General features: G+C 35.5%; 2 protein-coding genes across 2 annotated transcripts in view; one reads left to right on the top strand and one right to left on the bottom strand.

Annotated features, from left to right (window-relative positions):
- Positions 1-1,555, bottom strand: part of ENGase (cytosolic endo-beta-N-acetylglucosaminidase) — a 73,370-nt gene extending 71,815 nt beyond the window's left edge. Inside the window, exon 1 of the mRNA XM_073979594.1 lies at positions 1,281-1,555. Coding sequence (XP_073835695.1) covers positions 1,281-1,308 — 28 coding nt within the window. The 5' untranslated portion in view covers positions 1,309-1,555. The remainder of the gene's footprint in view (positions 1-1,280) is intronic.
- The window catches only part of LOC141400145 (uncharacterized), a 406,721-nt gene that overhangs the window by 290,807 nt on the left and 96,317 nt on the right, over positions 1-19,597 (top strand). The window contains exon 3 of the mRNA XM_073979595.1: positions 9,637-10,454. Within this exon, the coding sequence (XP_073835696.1) occupies positions 10,400-10,454 (55 nt within the window). The 5' untranslated portion in view covers positions 9,637-10,399. The remainder of the gene's footprint in view (positions 1-9,636; positions 10,455-19,597) is intronic.

The following is a 19,597-nucleotide window of genomic DNA, read 5'->3' as shown; positions in this document are numbered from 1 at the left end:
AAAACCCGACATTTTTATCCCAATTATTAGTCATTTTTCATAAATTAATATAGAAAAATGTCAGTTTTCTTGGTTCGAAAACAATTACTTGACAAACTGTATATGGAATTTCAGATCCACAGAATGTATACAACCCTGTCCATCTCTATTGTTTCCTCTTTACTTTTCTATAAAAAATTGCACATGTTGCAGATAAGGATTTCGAATCGAAAAGTTTTTAGTTATTTTATTTTCACTATCAACTTTTCTATTTTAAATTCTCAAATTATAAAAAAGTTTGGTTGTTCCATTTTTATCCTATAAAACAATTAAAACAACTTTTTATTGCAAATTATATTAAAATCTAATATGCATATTTAAATGTTTAAAACTTTTTCAATCAAAGCAAAACCCGTGAAGGAGAATGATGATAACTTAATAGATTTTCTCTCTAAGGATTTGTTAGAGGGATATACATACATATTTTAAAACAAGGTTCTACTCCATTAGTTTAGATTGTTATATTCAGGAGAATGAATGTACATGGAATTGTGAGACAAAAACAAATATACATCTATAAATAGATTGTTATCTCTATGTACTAAGTGAAAACAATTTTTTATATAGACGCACACAGTGGGTTAACTCAAAAGCAAGCAAATGGAACTCCCAAACTATAACAAAAATACAACACAAGAGAGCTATAACTAACGAACGAATGGTAGGTAGGTGTTAAACATTAGCACACAGCACCAAACAAACAAAGAACAGGCAACAACAAATCCATACATCTGCAGGCAATATTGTTGGCTGCAAAATAGCAACAACAACAACTTTCCAAATTGAGTCACAATTTTCTTCTGATTTTAGTTGTGTGTGGATTTTTCAGTGTTTAAATTAAGAACGGAAAACAATAGAACCAAGTTGTTTGGATGTTTGTTTCTGTTTCCATTTCCATTCATGGTAATTATTGCTGGGCAATAGAATATTTCCAAAGAAGGTACTTCTCAGAGTAGAGTAACAAACGTAACAACAAAAAACATTTCCTTCTACGATTTTTGGTTCTTATCTTAAGTAAATGTTTTAGTATAAATTCAGTTGGTGTGACTCTGCTGTTATATTTTTTTATTATCTTTTCCAAGTTCTTTTAAACAGCTTTATATATACAAATACTTTTTTGATAAAACTTCTTTATTAATCTATTTTAACTTTCTTCGGTAGACACCGAGATATCCATATTCCATATTTTGTACCCCTCTTCAATTGGCAACATATTTAATTTATTGAATCGAAAAACTTACTGCAACACTCATCTTTGTTATCACACATTATAGACCCGTTTTAATCACGTTGTCTGTTTGTTTACTATAAAAAATAAATAACAACAAAATGTTTACGTTGTTTTTCTATATACTACACGTTTATTTTTATATTTTTCGCGTTTCTTTTTCTTTTGGCCTACGTAAAACGTTTTAGTTTTATTACTGATTGTGTGTTTTTGTAGATTTTGTTTTTATTCCTTCACCCTCAATAAATGTGCCGGCTAAACAAACAGCTGATTGTGACATTCGACGGTGATGCCAAGTTTTTCATCTTTGGTGAACAAAGAAAGAGAAAAGACGGGTGATTCACATCTTCAAATATGTTAGATAAAGTAATAACATTTATACCCCGGCTACACTTAGAGGTAGTTTACACTATCTATCAATGTCATATGACACGAAATAAAAACATTCCATATCTACCCATGCAGGCAATGTGGAGACGTAATTTGATTACAATTTTGCTGGTGTGGGCGCACAAAGTAAATGGCGTAAGGAAAATCCCATATTGCACATATTAGCGACTATATAATGATGGAAAATTTCATGTCATATGACATTTACATATAGTGTAAACTACCCCTTAACCGAATTAGCCCAGTGGGTTTGGGTTTCAAATGTCAATTCCATAGCGCAAACGTCAAATAAATCATCATGAAGTGTAACCGTACTATTATACTTTGTTTGCACTTAATCGGATTAACCCAATTTCAAATGTCAATTCCATAGCGTAAACGTCAAATAAATCCTCATAAAGAAGCTTAGGCAAAAAGCTCTAGTGCAAACGGCGTTTTTTACGAAATCCACTCGGTTATACGCACGTATACGCAAAGGCATTGACATCTGAAATCCACTCGATTTCGTAAATGTAAACGTACTATAGCTTTCAAATAGCACAGTTTGTTGTACGTTTACATATACATTTAATAAATCCAATGGATTTCAAATGTCATTGCGTATACGCCAGAAAAATCTTCATAAAACCCGGCAACAGTGAAATTCATTAAAAACGTTTGAATTTGCAATCTTCCAATAAAAAACATAACAAACAAAAATTGCTCAATAAAAGAAGGCGACAAAGAGAATATTTTTCCTTCGATATTCATGCTACATTATTCCAAAATCGTTAAAAATTGTTTACAAAGATTCGGAAGATACCTCCGATTTTCATACGACATTATTCCGAATTCGTTCAGAAATCTGTACGAAAATTCGGAAGAGAAAATTCGCCTTCCGAATTTCCCAACGATTTTCTTTCGATTTCGTTCTGAATTCTGACTGAAATCGACCTGGGTTCGCTCCGACATTTCGTTCCAAAATTATGTCAACCACTTCATACAACTTTCGTTAAGATATAGTTACGATTTCGGATTCGACATTGGACGTAGCGTCCGAATTTTGTTCCGATGTCGGTACGATTGGTTTGCTGGGAAGGCACAACTGTAAAGCAATCGCATCAGCCCAGTTGATGGAATAAATTTACTTTTTAAAAATGGATTTCGCTCTGCTAACACAACGCATCTGACAGGGCGTATTTATTTGTCAGAACATAACAGTAAAAAGTAGTCAAAATTACCAACAATCGTGTCATAAAATACTTGTTTTTCTCCGCCCACAAATATTTTAATGGTTTAATAGTAAAATGCGTGTTTTGGAGTTTACAGTCATTTATTTGACAGATATTGTCTGGAATTGACAACTTAAATTATGCATGTTTTATAAAACATGTTAAATGTAAAATGCGTTTTAAGCCATAGATACATCCAACGTTTCAGCAAAGTTGGGCGTAATTCCTAATGGCCCCGGCACATACGGTCCGTTGTGCGACGCGTCACGCGTTGATAACAACAACCACATGAAAAAAGTGTCAGTGATGCCAAGTTTGTTCTTGAATTTTTCAAGTGGTTGTTGTAACGCGACGCTCAACGGACCGTATGTGCCGCGGCCTTCACATTTCCGACAAAAAAAAAATGCAAGGAAAACTGTGTAGATTATGAAAGTAGAGCTAAAGATATGAGACAAGTTTTTAAAGTTTACATCAGGCGGTAAGTGGGCGGGGTCATGATGAAATTATAACGTGGCGTAAAACGCTAGCGCCGTGGTTTCAATCTGTCAATATTTTTGTTATTGTGAATAAATTGTATGAAAACGTAAACAAACTTTTTGACATATTGAAGAATTTTCGACCAAAAGTGGGTTGTTGTTGTGCTAAGCTTGGTTTACATTTACGAAATCCACTCGATTTCAACTGTCAATTCCTTTGCGTATACGTCAAATGAGAACTCATCTGAAATCCATTCGATTTAATTTGTATAGTTGTATAGTTCATGAACGAACTAGTTCAATTGAACGATTCATTGAAAAGAAACGAACGAACGATTCACAATCTAGTTCAACATGTCGTTCACAAATGCAAAGTGACGCCGTCGTCTGTTTTAAGCGATGCCTTCGTAATGTGATGAGTTTGTTTACGTTTTGGATCAAATGGAATAGCTGCTCGGAAATGAAGATTTTTACAGAAACATAGTCCCAATTTACATTAGGCGAGTTTACTTGTGGCAATTGTCAGTTTGTGGGTGAGAGAGGGTGTTGAGAGGCAAAGGGTTACCATATACCTCACCTCTCTCTCCATCAAACTGACAATTGCCGCAAGTAAACTCGCCTAAATGGCGAGACATAACATATTCCAATATGTCGAATCCATTACCTATTGAAGTGCCTTGTTTTGGATAGAAAAAAAATAAGAAGAAAAGCATAAAGCTGAAAACACATACAACGTTTGAGTAAAGTTTTGTGTCGTTTTGGCCGTCTTTACACAGTTGGGCATTATGCCGAAAAATTCAAATTCATTTGAAATATATGCCGGCAAACACATTAACGCTGGACTTTGGTATCGGCGTCGCCCTGTTGTTGTTGTTTTTTTCTCAACGCCCAACTCAAAACTTTACTCAAACGTTGTATGTGTTTTCAGCTTAAGTGCCGGTGAACGATTGTGATCCGAATGATTGAAGTGGATAGAGAACTATGAACTAGATTACTGAACTAGTTCGGTTAAAAGAGCTGAACTATTGAACTAGATCTTTCAAATGAACTAGATTGTACAACTCCATTCTGTAACTCATTTTTGCTGTTACCGACAAAAATCGGTAAAATTAAATCGCAAAATTATGACTAATAACATAAAGAAAAGTTGGAATCACTGTTTGTGTCGGTAGAGGCTAGCGACTACTTTTTATTCATCGTTAAAGCGCTCGGCACATACGATGCGTTGATCGTTGCGGTACAACAACCACATGAAAAAAGTTTAAGTGATGCCAAGTTGTCTGAAAAATAACAATTGGCTAACGCTTTAAAAGCTTTGTTCCTTTACTTTTTTAAGTGTAATGGCCCCGGCCCCGTTGTGCGTCGCGTTACAACAACCACATGAAAACTTTAAGAACAAACTTGGCATCACTTACATTTTTTTCATGTGGTTGTTGTTTTTAACGCGTGACGCAACGCACAACGTACCGTATGTGCCGGGGCCATAAGAGTGGTAAAAGAAGAAAGTGTCAAAATTGCTCTCTCACGAACATTTTTACCTGAAAAGTAAAGGAACGGAAAATGGTAGATCTGGCAGCAATGTCAAAAAGAAACATAAAAAATCAATTTTCGTATTTTATTTCACAGTTTTTAATTTAGTTTTGTCAGCGTTCGACTTTTTCTTCTGTTTTTCGTCCATTTTCTTCTTCATTGTGAAATAATCGTCAAACAGAAGTCGAAAATCAGTTCTGCCATTTTTTACCTGCAGAAATTTTGCTGGTAGCCTGTGACAGAAGAGAAAGACATTTTCGCTCTCTCTCCTCTCTCACTCTCTTAGAAATTGCTTCCAGGGTTAAGGAACGCTTTGCAGGTTAAAAATGGTAACAAATGGTAAAAATGGTAACCGCAGGTAAGTAAAGGAACACAGCTAAAGTTAGGAGCTCGGCACATAGGGTGCGTTAAGCGTTGCGGTACAACAACCATATGAAAAAGGTGTAAGTGAAGCCAAGTTTTTTGAAAAACAACAATATGGCTGACGCATTAAAGTTAAACATAGCTTATGTTCCTTTACGTTCAAGAATCTTAAAGTTTTACCACTTTTTACTCGAAAAGCGTTCCTTTACTTCAGACACAATACAATTCATATAGGAGCATTTTATAACTTTTGCTACTTTTGCCGGTTTTACCATTTTCAAAAGTAAAGCACTCGGCACATACGGTGCGTTGAGCGTCGCGCTACAACAACCGCATGTAAGTGATGCAAAGTTTTTTGAAAAACAACAACATGGCTGGCGCATTAAAGTTCAACATAATTTAACTTTTTTGGGACAACGTTTGTCCCAACGTGTCACTAAACGGACCGTATGTGCCGAGCGCTTAAAGGAACAAACCAATAATTTAACTGTTTTGGGACAACGCGTGTCCCAACGTGTCATTAAACGGACCGTATGTGCCGAGGGCTTTAAACATAATTTAACTGTTTTGGGACAACGCGTGTCTCAGCGTGTCACTAAACGGACCGTATGTGCCGAGGGCTTAACTTACCGAAAATTTTCGTTAATTATCGAAATTATAAGCATTTAAAGTACAGTACACATTGTCAGTTTTGAATGACGATTTTTTGCAATTATCGATAACTGTCCAACCGTCCAGCAACCACAAAATATTTTGTGGCTGCATGATGAATGATAAAAATGAACGGCCACACTAGCAAGCAACAACAAAGCTGTCATTCAAAACTGACAATGTGTACCCAGCTTTAATTTTACCGACAATTATCGATAACAGCAAAAATGAGTTACAGAATCCCACTACTGGTGGCGGGGTAGTTCCGCCCATTTATACTTTTTTCAAAATACTCGACTAGAATCTAGAGTTAAATCATAACATCTTTGCTAAATCTGGCCATAATCTACCGGATTTACCATACAAAAATAAATATTAGTATTAAGTGGATTTGTTTTTAATCCAGCATAAATCCTCGTATACAACTCTGTTTTTGCAACATGTTGAAAAGTACCAAAAGTTACAAGTATTCTCACATGTTGTTTGTTTACATTTTGCTAAATGTCAAATGCCAAGCAGCAAAATGTATGTTGTAATAAATAGGGAAAAATATGGAAACAACCGAGAAAAACCTAATGGCCTCGGCACATACGGTGCGTTGTGCGTCGCGTGACGCGTTAGTTACAACAACCACATGAAAAATGTGTATGTGATGCCAAGTTTGTTCTTGAAGTTTTCAAGTGGTTGTTGTAACGCGACGCTCAACTGACCGTATGTGCCGCGGCCTTAAGCCTTCTGATGAAAACACACTTCCCGACGAGCACTGCGGCTCACACAGTACCATCTACACAGAATACGCATCAGAAGCCATAATGAGTTTCTCACCATACATACCATTCCTGGCCTTACTGGTCCAAGCTCGTCGGAACCTTAATCGCTTTCTGTATACTCACATAGTCTTCATTCCCAAACCTGGCAAGGCAAGTTATGCAATACCAAAATATTATCGCCCCATAAGTTTAACATCACTTGGAAACGCTGATCCAATCCTTAGGCGAGTTGCAGCTAGACCAGGACCTGTGGAACTGGACAAACCGTATGCTGAGTAATAGATGGATAAGCTGCGCGTTAGATCTCCAAAAGTTGACAAAAATGTTGGCCAGTAGTGGAATTCTGTAACTCATTTTTGAGTTACAGACAAATATCGGTAAAATTAAAACGCAAAATTATGAACGAAAAGTATCAAACAAAATTGACAACACTGTTGCTATCGGTAGGGATTAACGACAACTTTATTTTGGTTGTTAAGTTACCGAAAATTTCGTTAATTACCGAAATTAATAGCAGTTTAGTACATGGTAGAATAAGAAAAGGTAGCAGCAATACACAGCTGATTGAACTGGGTTGTAACGTTAGTGTCAAATTTCATATGACATTTTATACATTTATTTCTATTTCGATCTACATTAGGGACATATATTTTTTGAGAAAAAAATATATCATTCGGAAAAAAAACATTTCCCTGAAAGATTTCTTCATATCAATGATATGTAACCTCCTCCAAGTTCGAACGATAAGCAGCGCAGTAAATCCCCGTTTGTAGAGGCGATACAACGTTTGTTAATATGTGAGGTATTTTGTTAAAATTTAAAAAAATAAAGCCCTAATAAACATGTGCTTCTTTGATTTCTAAACCAAAACATTGAAAAGCTTCTCCTTTTTCTATGAATTTCCAGCGACCCCAAACTTTTCTGCAAGAATTGTACTTTATGCGAGAATTTATGCATTTAGTGGAATGATGTGGAAACATAAAAATTGAAAATGTAACGAATTTTCATTCATGTTTTCGAAAATATTGAACCAAATGTGAAAAATTATTAGTTTTTTAAATTCCAATAATTTATAGACATTTCCTTGTTTTGTTTACAAATACAACTGGCAGTAACGTTACAAACAAAAACAAATTCCTTTGTGGTTGTTGTTCGAATTGTATTTGTTGTAGTATTAACTTTACCTTATATTTGTTCTACCATGAGTTTAGTATTACCGATTTTTGTCGGTAACTCGAAAAAATGAGTTACAGAATTCCACTATAGAAAGGAAAAAAAAAACAGAAATTCTATGGGGGAACCCAAACAAAGAAACTGTTATTAATGAGTAAAAAGACATTATTAGACTGACAGACATCCTTACGGGGCACCGCAAAATAGGTTGTGCAAAGCAGTGAATGCAGAGCATGCGGAGAGGAAGACATAAGGGATTCTACTCTGTCATTGGCTAGCTTGCGCGAAGCTGAGAACCCAACTCCTGGGAAACGACACTATACAAGAACTCAATCAAATTAGAACAAGCGAGTTTAAAAACTTAAGAGATAATGTCAATGGCACATACATACATATATTCCCACAAGGTACAAGGGAGACTCCTCTCTATCAATGATTGTACGCCGATTCATATTAGCTCAATGATATGGGACCTACTTTTTATCTCCGAGTCCGAACGGCGTGTTTTATGACACCACTTGTAGAGAAGTTCTACATGACTGAAATACTCAGGAAATGTCACAAACATTACAATGAGGGGGAATTTTGTCACCGTTGAAAAGGTGATGTTGCCTGGCCTTGGAAGACCTTCTAAGTACAAGGCGCACGTGCTAACCATTGCACCAAGGTGGCCCCCAATGGTCAATGGCACAGATAATGTAAAAAACCTAAATAATAATCTCCTCGTGACTTCTGAAATTAGAGCACACTACAGGTCTATTTAGGCTTAGGTTTATGTCCATACGGACTTGTGTCGATTTTTAGTTCGCCCCTCTTCTCAACCAACCTAAGAAAATTCAATCGCAACTCATTTTACTTCCTCCGCTCTCCATCCAAAATGATTGTTTTATATTGTCTTCCCATCCCCAATTCAGATTTCAACATGGACTTCAATTACACTCCATTAATAATTTCAGTCTAGTGAATTATAGCAAAAAATTACTTTAGTATGTATTTTTTATTTTATAAATTTATGCATTTTTTGTCTTTGAAATCTTGATGTCTCTGCTTATGGAGATCTACAAACTGGATTCGTAAAAGGATTCTCTGAGCAAATGCTTATAAAATATAATGAACCGATTGCATTTTTAAGGAAGAGAAATTGAGGAAAAATGCCATTTACGCAAATCGGACAGAATTCCTAACGAAATTATCTGAAATTTCTTCCGAAATTGTCCAAATATTTCAGACATTGGACAATAGTTTTATTATTAAGAATGTGTCCCGTTAAATGTACGTTTAGATAGTACTGGATTAAGCAAAACAAGTGCTAATTTCATTGCATGGGGAGAAAAGCTGTATGTTATAATGAAAATAATTATTCCTAATGGTGGATGCAAAAGTTCTTTCTATATATTTTAACAAAGTTACTTTCATTAAATATTATGCAGTAAAACTTTTACGCAAATTTTCTTTCGCCCTTTGAGGTACTTAATTTGAAAACCTACCATTAACCATGTTGTTCAGAGTAAATCATGCTCTTTCGATATAAGAATAAATTCTAAGAAGAAATCTGAAAATTTCTTGCCAACATTATCCGTAATCATCTTCCAATTATGACATAATCCTCTGCCGATGGCTAAAGATTTGCCTAATGGACTGCTAATACTTTGAAATCCCATATTGTTTGTAAGAGTATCAAAGTTTTTTTTTTTTGTTCTTGGGGATATTTTCAAACAACTATTAAATAAATTATTACTTGTTTGCTACTACGCATCCTTGTTCTCCATTCACTGGTCTTGTTTTTTTTTTCTTTGTGTTTACAGGATACAAGAATCTTAGGCATATAAGCAGCGGAAGCATTCAGAGTACCATCGTCATCAGACGCATTGTGTGTGGCCGGAATTTCAAACCTTCCTTCTAAGAATGACAGGATAGTTTCATGTTAATCAATGGATTTTGTTTACAAGGCAGTAGAGACAAGAATATCACCGTTGTCGCCATTATGGCGCCCAATGTATTCCGTAAATTGTTTAATAACAATAAAAAGGACAACTACAACAAAAATACCAACAGGCATTCACAAAAGCTTTAATATATTTGATGATACTATTGAAAATTAGTACCCGCAGAATCAGCAATAGTATTGGAAGAAGTGCCAACAGGACAAGAGCATCAGCAATTGGAATAAATTACATATTGAATTTAATAAAAAATTACAAATTTAAGAAAAACAAATTCGGAATATAACAATACAATTAGTCACCAACAAGCTTGAAACCAGAAGTTAAGCCTTCACTCACACATAAGCATATCGAATACACAAAGGACCAAAAAAGGATTTGAAATTTGCAAAAAAAAAAAAAAACACACACACACACACACAGTTTATCTGTTATTTTTCTTACCCAGAGGAAAAAGCACATATTTATTCTTCAGCTTTAACGGAAACGGAAGAAATAAATTATACCACACAAAGTTCAGTGTTAAACCTAAGCCAACATCTATGAACTTGGACTAAGGCAAACCTGAACTTAGGACAAATTAATCAAATAACATAGCAGCTACATCACAAACAACGAAGGAAAAATGCCAGCAGGACGTGTTGCCGGAAAAGCGGGTTATTCCAACCACTACTATAATGGTGAGTTTGATTCAGTTTTATTTTGGCATAGTTTGCTTGCGTTTTTTGTTAGTAGTTGCTTCTTTTATTCATTCTTATCTCTTTTTTCTTTTCATTCCACTTTAGACGGTACGTATCTCAGAAAAAAAAAAAACACACACACACACACACGTGCATAACATTTGCATTAACACATTCGAACACCACCACCCCGCACTCACACATTCATTGAAAACTGGATCAGGACATAAATCACACACAAATTGGATCGTATTCAGTTTACATTAATATCCGCACATTGTTATGGTTTGTGTTTGTTGGGTCTAAATTTTAGGGGAATGCTTTCAAAATCAGTTGCCTTCCCAAAATGTTACCCAAACTGAATTGGTAAGTGAAATTATTAATGTTTGTATTATTATATATAATTGTTCCACAAGCATCCCAGAAGGGACAAGGGAGACTTCTCTTCTTCTTGTTTGTATTATTAGACCCATACTAATGATAGCATTCAATATAAAGAAAACTTAATATTTAATTTTAAATCGCAACGTAGCGCAAAACAATTCAGTATTAACACAACTGTGATATTTACAATTATGTTTTTTACATTTATTGCATTGTAAAACTGACGAGAGATTATTTGTAGATAAATACAAATTATCCCTGAAGATATTGGAAAATCCTAACGAAAAGTTGGGTAGAAAAATGAAATAAATAGTCTTTATTTTCATTGATGAAGACCTTGTAGCCCGATAAAACGAAAAATTCATAAATAATTCATAATCTTTAAAACCTTTACAATATCTGAAATGTAGACCAGTCCATAAAATTGAAATAAATTGTCTATTAGGGCTATACTAAAACGTTCATCTATAACCACAATTTTCTATAGGCATTTTTACACCCATATGGAATGCCAAATACCAAATTTCAGTCATTTCGGTATGATAATGTGGTTAAAAACTTTTAAATACAGATCGGAAGGTACCATTCTATAGGGGCCATAGCAAAACGTGGACCTATGTCAACAATTCTCTGCAGGAATGTAGTATATCCCAAATGAAGTCTATATACCAAATGTTATCCATTTCCGTAGGATCATGAAAAATACCGAAAATCGGGAGTTACCTTTGTTCCACAAACATCCCCAAGGGACAAGGAAACTTTTCTCATATCAATGAGTGCACCCCGATTCACATAAACTCAATGATATGGGACCTACTGTTTATCGCCGAGTCCGAACGGCGTGTCTAAAGACACCACTTGTAGAGAAGTTTTACATGGCAGAAATACTCAGGAAGGCTAACATTACTGAGGGGTATATTGCCACCGTTGAAAAAGGTTTGATGTTGCCTGGCCGGGGAATCGAACGCACCACCTTCAGCGTGCAAGGCGGGCGTGCATACCATTGCACCACGGTGGCACCCGTGCACCTAAACTGACGAATTTCTAGGAAAAAATTTTATAGACCCACACGGGTTAACCTTCTTTATGAGGATTTACTTGACGTATACCCAATGGAATTGACATTTAAAACCCAGTGGGTTTGTTAAATCTGGTTATATATAATAGTACGTCAAATGTCAATTCCTTTGCGTATACGTCAAATAAATTCTCATTAAGTAGGTTAACCCTGCAAAAGGCTATAATATGAACATGGCCTAAACCATGGCACAATTATAAAGGTAGTGGTGTCACACCAGCTGTTCGAATATGAAATGTCAAACCCCATTATAAAAAAAATATTTTTTTTTTGTAATTTCCCCAACAATATAAAGAAAATGTTGACATGACATCTTCAAAATTTTACGATACCACTACCTTGGTAATTGTGCCATGATATAAACGTACTGCAAATGACAAATTTCAGCCATTTTGGTTAGATAATGTAGCTGAAAATCGGAAGGTGTCGTCCTGTGGGGGCTATATACATACATAAATACTTGGACCCATACTAACAAAAGGGGAAAGATTTATATCCTCAAATTATAGCCATTCCATGAGATATTGTTTGGTTCCGTTTCTGGGGGAAAGTTTTGTAACCACAATGAAGACTAAATGCCATATTTCAGCCATTTCGCTTAGATACTGTGGCTAAAACCTTCAAACTACCGAAAATAGGTTGGTACCCTTCCTCAGAACAGTACCTCCCGATTATCGGTATTTTGAAGGTTTTAGCCACATTTTTGTTTACCGAAATGTCTGAAATTTGGTACATTTTTAGTCTGCTCTCTCCCATAGAACGGTACCACCCATAGAACGGTACCAACCATAGAACGGTACCACCCGATTTTCGGTATTTTCAAAGTTTTGGCCACATTATCCTATAGAAATGGTAGCCTTCGTTGGGAATATAAATACAACATTCTTGCATAGAGTTGTCGGTATAGGTTCACGTTCTGATATAACCGCTATACCTCCCGATTTTCGGTATTTTGTAGGGTTTAGCCACATTTTCCTACCGAAGGGACTGAAATTTTGTACAGTCAACTCTACTTAACTGAAAGTCGCTTTACTGCAAAATATTGGATAACAGGTTTGCTGCAAAAATTGTTTTGTAATTGCTATATTTGCTGAACTTGTGAATGCAACGGCTTACAAATTAATTTTCGAGACAAGGGTGGCTGCAATCAAATCGCTGATTTACTCAAGGAGTGACATATCTAAAAAAAGCAAGTAAAAAAGTATCAGTCGGCTTTGCCGACAGAGATATACCCTCAGCCAATGTGAATTGAAACTTTCATCTAAATCGAATGTATTTATGGTCTTTTCATTATTTTGTGGCTTTTGGACATTTGAACTTGCCCACGAAAATATGGATTAGGATTCAAAAGTGTTGCAGAGGAGGTACTTAAAGGAATGGATCGACATAGTCCATTATGAAAGTGGATCTTATTTTGGGAGTGATATCTTTTCGATAGATATCGCGGGCACTTGTCATTTCAGTGGGTCATCGTATAACTTATGGACCAGTATGCCAGGAAGCATGAACTTGTCCACGGAAGACATAATATCGAGGTAAGCAGGACAACAACAAACAGATCTTCGAACAGACCTTAAACTGCACTTAGACACAAAATGTTGAACTTTTGTGAAGGAGGTACCCTAAGGTACCTCCATTTTAGAAGTTAAACTAAATTTGCACAAAATATTAGGAGATCCAAAGTTTGGACCAAATTTGTTCAAGAGATATCGTGCATTTCATTTAAGTGAAATTTTTCAAATATTCGGGGGAAGTACCGGAATTTGTGGACCGGTATTGCCTATCTTCGAACTGAAAGTATGACAAAATATGAGGAAGGCCAAATTTTGGACCAAATCGTTTAGTTCGAGAGTTATCGTGCTCTCCAGCCACTACATATGGTGTCATAGGGTTTTCTGCACCTTTCGGGCTGTTTTCTCAAGAAGTATGGACTTGCTTCTGAAAAAACTTTTAACGTCGTAACTGAGGCAGCGAATGCAAGTTGCTTCAAAAAAATCAAAGCGATTAGAGAGCAGGTCTTAAAGTGAACTTATTCGTAATTTTGTGTGATAAGTACCCGAAGGAGTGGACAAACACCGTCTGATCTATATCTGGTCGATATATTAGGATGTGTAAAGTATGGACCAAATCGGTTTCTCCTTTCAAGAGTTTTCGTGCGAACAATTTTTCCGAACTTTTTTAAACTTTGGGGGAGAAGTACCTGAAGGAGTGGACCGATATGGCTTATGTTCGAACTTAAACTATGTTTGGACAAAATATTACGAAGGCCAAATTTTGGAGCTAATCGGTTGATCGAGAGTTATCTTGCGCTACAACCACTACAAACGGTGTCATAGGTGTTTTTTACATCTTTCAGGCTATTTTCTCAGGAATTATGGACTTCCCCCTAATTGGACATGTACCTTCGTAAGCGGGGCAGTGAATACAAAATGCTACAACAAAAATCAAAGAGATTCGAGAACAGTTCCTAAACTGATCTTTTCCGAAATTTTGTGTGGGAGGTACCCGTAGGAGTGGACCTATTGATTCCATACTAGAAACAAATTTTCCGAATATTTCCGAACTTTGGTGGGGGAGGTACCGGAAGGAGTGGACCGATATAACCCGTCTTCGAACTTAAACCAAGTTTGGACAAAATATTACGAAATGCAAGTTTTGGAACAAATCGGTTCATCCATTCGAGAGTTATCGTGCGCACCAGCCAGCCAGACAGACAGATGGACGGACATTGCTAAATCGACTCCAAATTGTCAGAAATGGATTTCGTCCAAACATACTTGGGGTCTAAAACCATTATTTCTATGAGGCACATTTTGCCCGTATGAAAGTGTATATGGGTGAATATTGTGAAAAGACTTGTTTTTGGGGTCGAAAGCGGCAAAGTGCGAAAATGGGTTAAAATAAATAGTTTTCGGTTTATACTGTATAAGACAATTTTATGCATTAATTAGCGATAGGCCATTTTTTATTTTTGTCATTACCGCAGTTAGAAAATACGCACGGTAATGACGACACGGCAATGATGGGAACGTGAGTATTCTTGGATTTAAATGTGCAAATCTTATCTTTATATATAAAACTCAATTGTCGTTTGTTGGTAATTGAATCAGTTGAAAACGGCCAGAGCGATTTGGATAATTTTTTGTGGAAATGTTAGTCATAGTCTAGTTTAGGTTTTTATGCAAAGAAAACTTGGCCACGCCCACTTTTCCGCCCACTTTTATAAATATGTTATATCTACGGAACTACTCAATAGATTTTCCTGAAATTTGCAGGGAACGTAGAGTGATGGCCCGCGGTTGAAATAGGCTACATATTTGGTTGAATTTCTGATCGGGCGGGGTACCTCCCCTATGCCCTGTTTTTGTAAAAATGCAATATTTGCAACAATTACAAATGTATCGCCTTGAAAATTAATTTCCGAGTCAATGGCGGTTGTGTCTCCGACCTTACGTGCTTATTTGGGGCATTAAGACTGGACAACGCCCACTTTTTTAAATATGTTATATCTACGAGACTACTAAATCGATTTTCCTGAAACTTTCAGCGAATGTACAGGGTTGGTCCCCGATAAAAAAGGCTACATATTTCTTGATTTTCGGATCGGGCGGGTACCTCCCCTATGCCCTATTTTTGTAAAAATGCTATATTTGCAACAAATACGAATGTATTGGAATTTATTTGCGAGTCAATGGCGATTGTGTCTCCAACCTTACGTATTTATTTTGTGACTTAAGATCCGACCACGCTCACTTTCTAATTAGGTTATATCTACAGGGGATTTTCAAGAAAGTCGCGATTTGTCTAAACTTTTAAATCTTTATAAATAAACATTAAATATCGTTCGTTGGTAATGGCGTCAGTTGAGAACGGCTGGACCGATTTTCGACTTGGGTTTTTATGCAAGGAAAATTTGACTATTCCCACTTTTTTTCAATTTTCTATTTTTATCATTTCTACAAAAACTACTGAACCGATTTTCCTGAAATTTCCAGGGAATGTAAATAGGCTACAAATTCAGTTGAATTTCGGAAAAGGCGGGGAACTTCCCCCATACCCTACTTTTTTAAAAATGTTATATTTACAATAATTATGAATATATCTATTTGGAAGTTAATTTGCGAAACAATTGTGGTTGTGTCTCCGACCTTACCTAATTTTTAAGGAACCACAGACTTGACCATACCCACTTTCTTAAAATATGTTACATCTAAAAAACTACTGAACCGATATTCGTGAAAATGTGAGGGAATGTACAGGCATATTTTCTTGAATTTTGAAGAGGGCATATTTAAAAAAAACGCCTTACCTTTATGAATAAAAATCAAATGCTGTCATAACCCAACTTGGTTTTTTTGGAAAGAAAAGTTTACCACGCCCCCGAAAACAGGTTACATATTTTATTGAATTCCAGAGGGGGAACCTCGCCTATGCGAAATTTTTAATAAAACGTTATATTTACAAAAATTATGTATATATCGGAATAAAAATTTACGGATTAATCTACAATCTAGGTACTTCTTTGGGGCATATAGGCCCGACCAAACCTGTTTTTTTAGTATGTCATAACTCCAATACTACTGAAGAGATTTCCATTAAATTTGCAGCAAAAGCTCAATGTTTGCCGTTGTTATGTGGGGTACCTTCCCCATGCCTTTCTGTTAAACGCTATATGTATAACCCAAACTTATGATTATATCGGTTTTAGCATACATTTGGTAGGCAATGAAGTTGTGTGCACCCTAGGACCGGACCAGGACCACTTTTTTTAATATGTTATATCTTGAAAACTGATGACCGTGCCCACTCTTTTCAAAACATTATTTTTCCAAAACTACTGAACCTAATTTTCTGAAAATATTCAGGAATGTCCCGTGGTCCAAACTGGTATATATTTGTAGACGAATTTCGGGGCCTATTATTTTATAATCGGTGTATTTGTTAAACTTATGAGTGCATCAGGTTGCAAATTAGTTTTCGAGACAGCGGTGGCTGTCACCCGATCAAGAAAAACTATATATTTACAAATGTACGTAAATGGTGAGGTTCAACGGTCCATCAGCCATGAAAAGCTAAACCATATAGGTCTAAAAAAGCGGGAGAATTCGATTTAATCATTTTTTTTTAACTTTTATTATTAGATCGCTTTATGATAAAGACAGTGACGTGGACGATAATAAATCCTAAAAGGCACAAATTGGCGAAAAATCCGACAAAGTCCGTAAGAGAAAAGAAAGGTTACAGACAAAATCTATTGATAAATTTAAAGTCCTTCTCGGTTTGACAATGGACCGAAGAAGTGAGGCAGAAAATACCTACTTTTGAATTAAAACTCATTACGACGGGCCAGCAACGCGGACCGGGGTCTGCTAGTTTTTTTATAAAATTTAAAATAATTTAATACAGACTAAAAATATTAAGCCCCTGTTTTTGTAACTAATTTTTGTTCTTTCTTTCATATTCGTAATATTTTAGGCATCCATAGCTCTACCCCCAGCTAAGGCGAGTAAATCGACCTGCAAAGGGGGTAACATACACATACCATTAATTTGGAAATTATAACATAAATAAATGGAACATGCACAAAAAACACTAAACACTTCAACAGCTCTAACACAACTGACTACATTTTTCACTTCTGTCGATTTGACACATTACATATAAACAAAAAATAAACGGTTTAAAGCATTTTTTCTTAATAAACACATTGGCGCACGGGAATGACGAAAAAATTGGGACACTACTAAAATGTCTCAAAAACATAAATAAAAAAATAAAATTACATTTATGAAATCAAAATTGACTTGGTTCATTCTTCTAGAATAACTCGGCGTACTTCATTTATATAGTTGTTTGAACACAAAACGATTGGGGACAGGGCACGGTAATGACGGTTTGCACCTTGCGACCAAATTTTTGCATATAAATATGTAAAATATTTTATTTTGATTTTCGGACCTCGTTAAAGGACATTTTGTTTTACTTATTCCGTTTCTAAAAATTTAATTTTTTTCAATATTTTTAACCCTAAATGCCTCGGGACACAGAAACCAGTCCGCAATATTAATCCATTTACCCTCGTTAGCATAAATGCTGAGGGTATAACAGAAAAACAGTTTCGAAAAAACGAGTTATAAGTTGGCGATTGAAATTTAACCTCCCAACTTAAAAATATTATACACAAAAAATAAAATAACTACAGTGCTAAATTTCTGTGCAAGATCAAGCATGATTCGAAGTGTTTATGTGCTTCATAATCTCAAAAAACTCGTTGTAAATGAGCTGTAACTTGTCGAGTTTTAGAGATATTAGCATGACAATTTGACAAAATATAAAGTAGAAGTCGTAGAAAAAATAGAAATTGCTAACCCAGAAAACGAATTTGTTGAGTTATGTCACTCTTTGAGTAAATGAGCGAAATGTTTTTACTTACGGGCCGAAGTCCCTATCATGGCCACTTTGTAAGGATGTTGTACCTCGAAAACTAACGAACCGATTTTCATCAAATTTTGTGAAATGTGTCGTGGTATACGTAGGCATGAATTTCGGAGATAGCACGGTATCATCTCCCCTCTTAAGAAAAACGATATATGTATTACAAATTGCCTACTAAAAACATATAATAAGCGGGAGATCGAATTTACCAGTTTTTTTACTTTTATAATCAGATCGCGTTAGAATAAAGATGGGGGACAGGGATGATAACAAACAGAGATAACGACTAAACAGCATCATTGGGCGAAAAAATCCGACAAAGTCCGTTAGTGAAAAGAAAGGTTAAAGTCACAAGCTGTTGTTAAATTTAAAATCCTCAATGAGTAATTCGGTTTGACAATGGACCCGAAGAAATTAGGTAGAAAATACCTACGTTTAAATTATAAAACATAACGTCCATAAAAAAGTTGTCATTAGGAAATCAATGCGGACCCGGGTCTGCTAGTTTCATATAAATTTTATTTTATAAATTATTATGTATGTATATAATTTCTGCTTAAACATGTACAAATAATCAGAGTTAGTCATGTCATTGATGACCGGAAAGTTCTCTTACAGAAGACCAGTAGCTTTTCTAGGAGAAATTCAGCTGAACTGCTTATATAAGGACAGTTGATTTTCTCACAGAACTTCTATTAGAGACCGGTAATACTTTCATAGAAAAATAATTGGTATACTTATTGAAGATCAGTATGATTTGTAGTAGGTCAAGGATACATAAATGGAATCTTCTATCATTATTCTAGAGATTATTTTCAATTTTTGCCCAGATTCGGTGCACCGTATAAGTAACAAATGACGGGATGTTACTCATTCGCCAACATAAACAATCTGTATCATTGTCCAATTACACTGTGCAACAAAATTCTTTTTTTGCAAAATGATGGGAAAACCGAGTAGATTATGAAAGTAGAGCTAAAAATATGAGACACGTGTATCGGCGTTTTTAAAGTTTACATAGGAAAGTAACCAAAGTAGGCGGGGAAAGTTCCGCCCTCTTCTAGTTTTTTCGAAATATTCGAGTTAAGATATTATGAAATCCTTGCATTTTATGTATATAGTGTCTTTGGCAACTTTACAAAGGAGGAAGAATTTTAACCCTCATGCGTCTAAAAGGGGTCTTTATGGTGTTTTTTCGAAAATTTTTCAAAAACTCCTTTAAAATGTGATCATATCAAATCCAAAT

Source organism: Musca autumnalis, unplaced genomic scaffold, assembly GCF_047663935.1.
Source record: "Musca autumnalis isolate F117 unplaced genomic scaffold, ASM4766393v1 scaffold_3, whole genome shotgun sequence".
In the NCBI taxonomy this organism is placed as follows: domain Eukaryota; kingdom Metazoa; phylum Arthropoda; class Insecta; order Diptera; family Muscidae; genus Musca; species Musca autumnalis.
The sequence above is the reverse complement of the archived record's forward strand: the minus strand, read 5'-3'. Positions and strand labels throughout refer to the sequence as shown.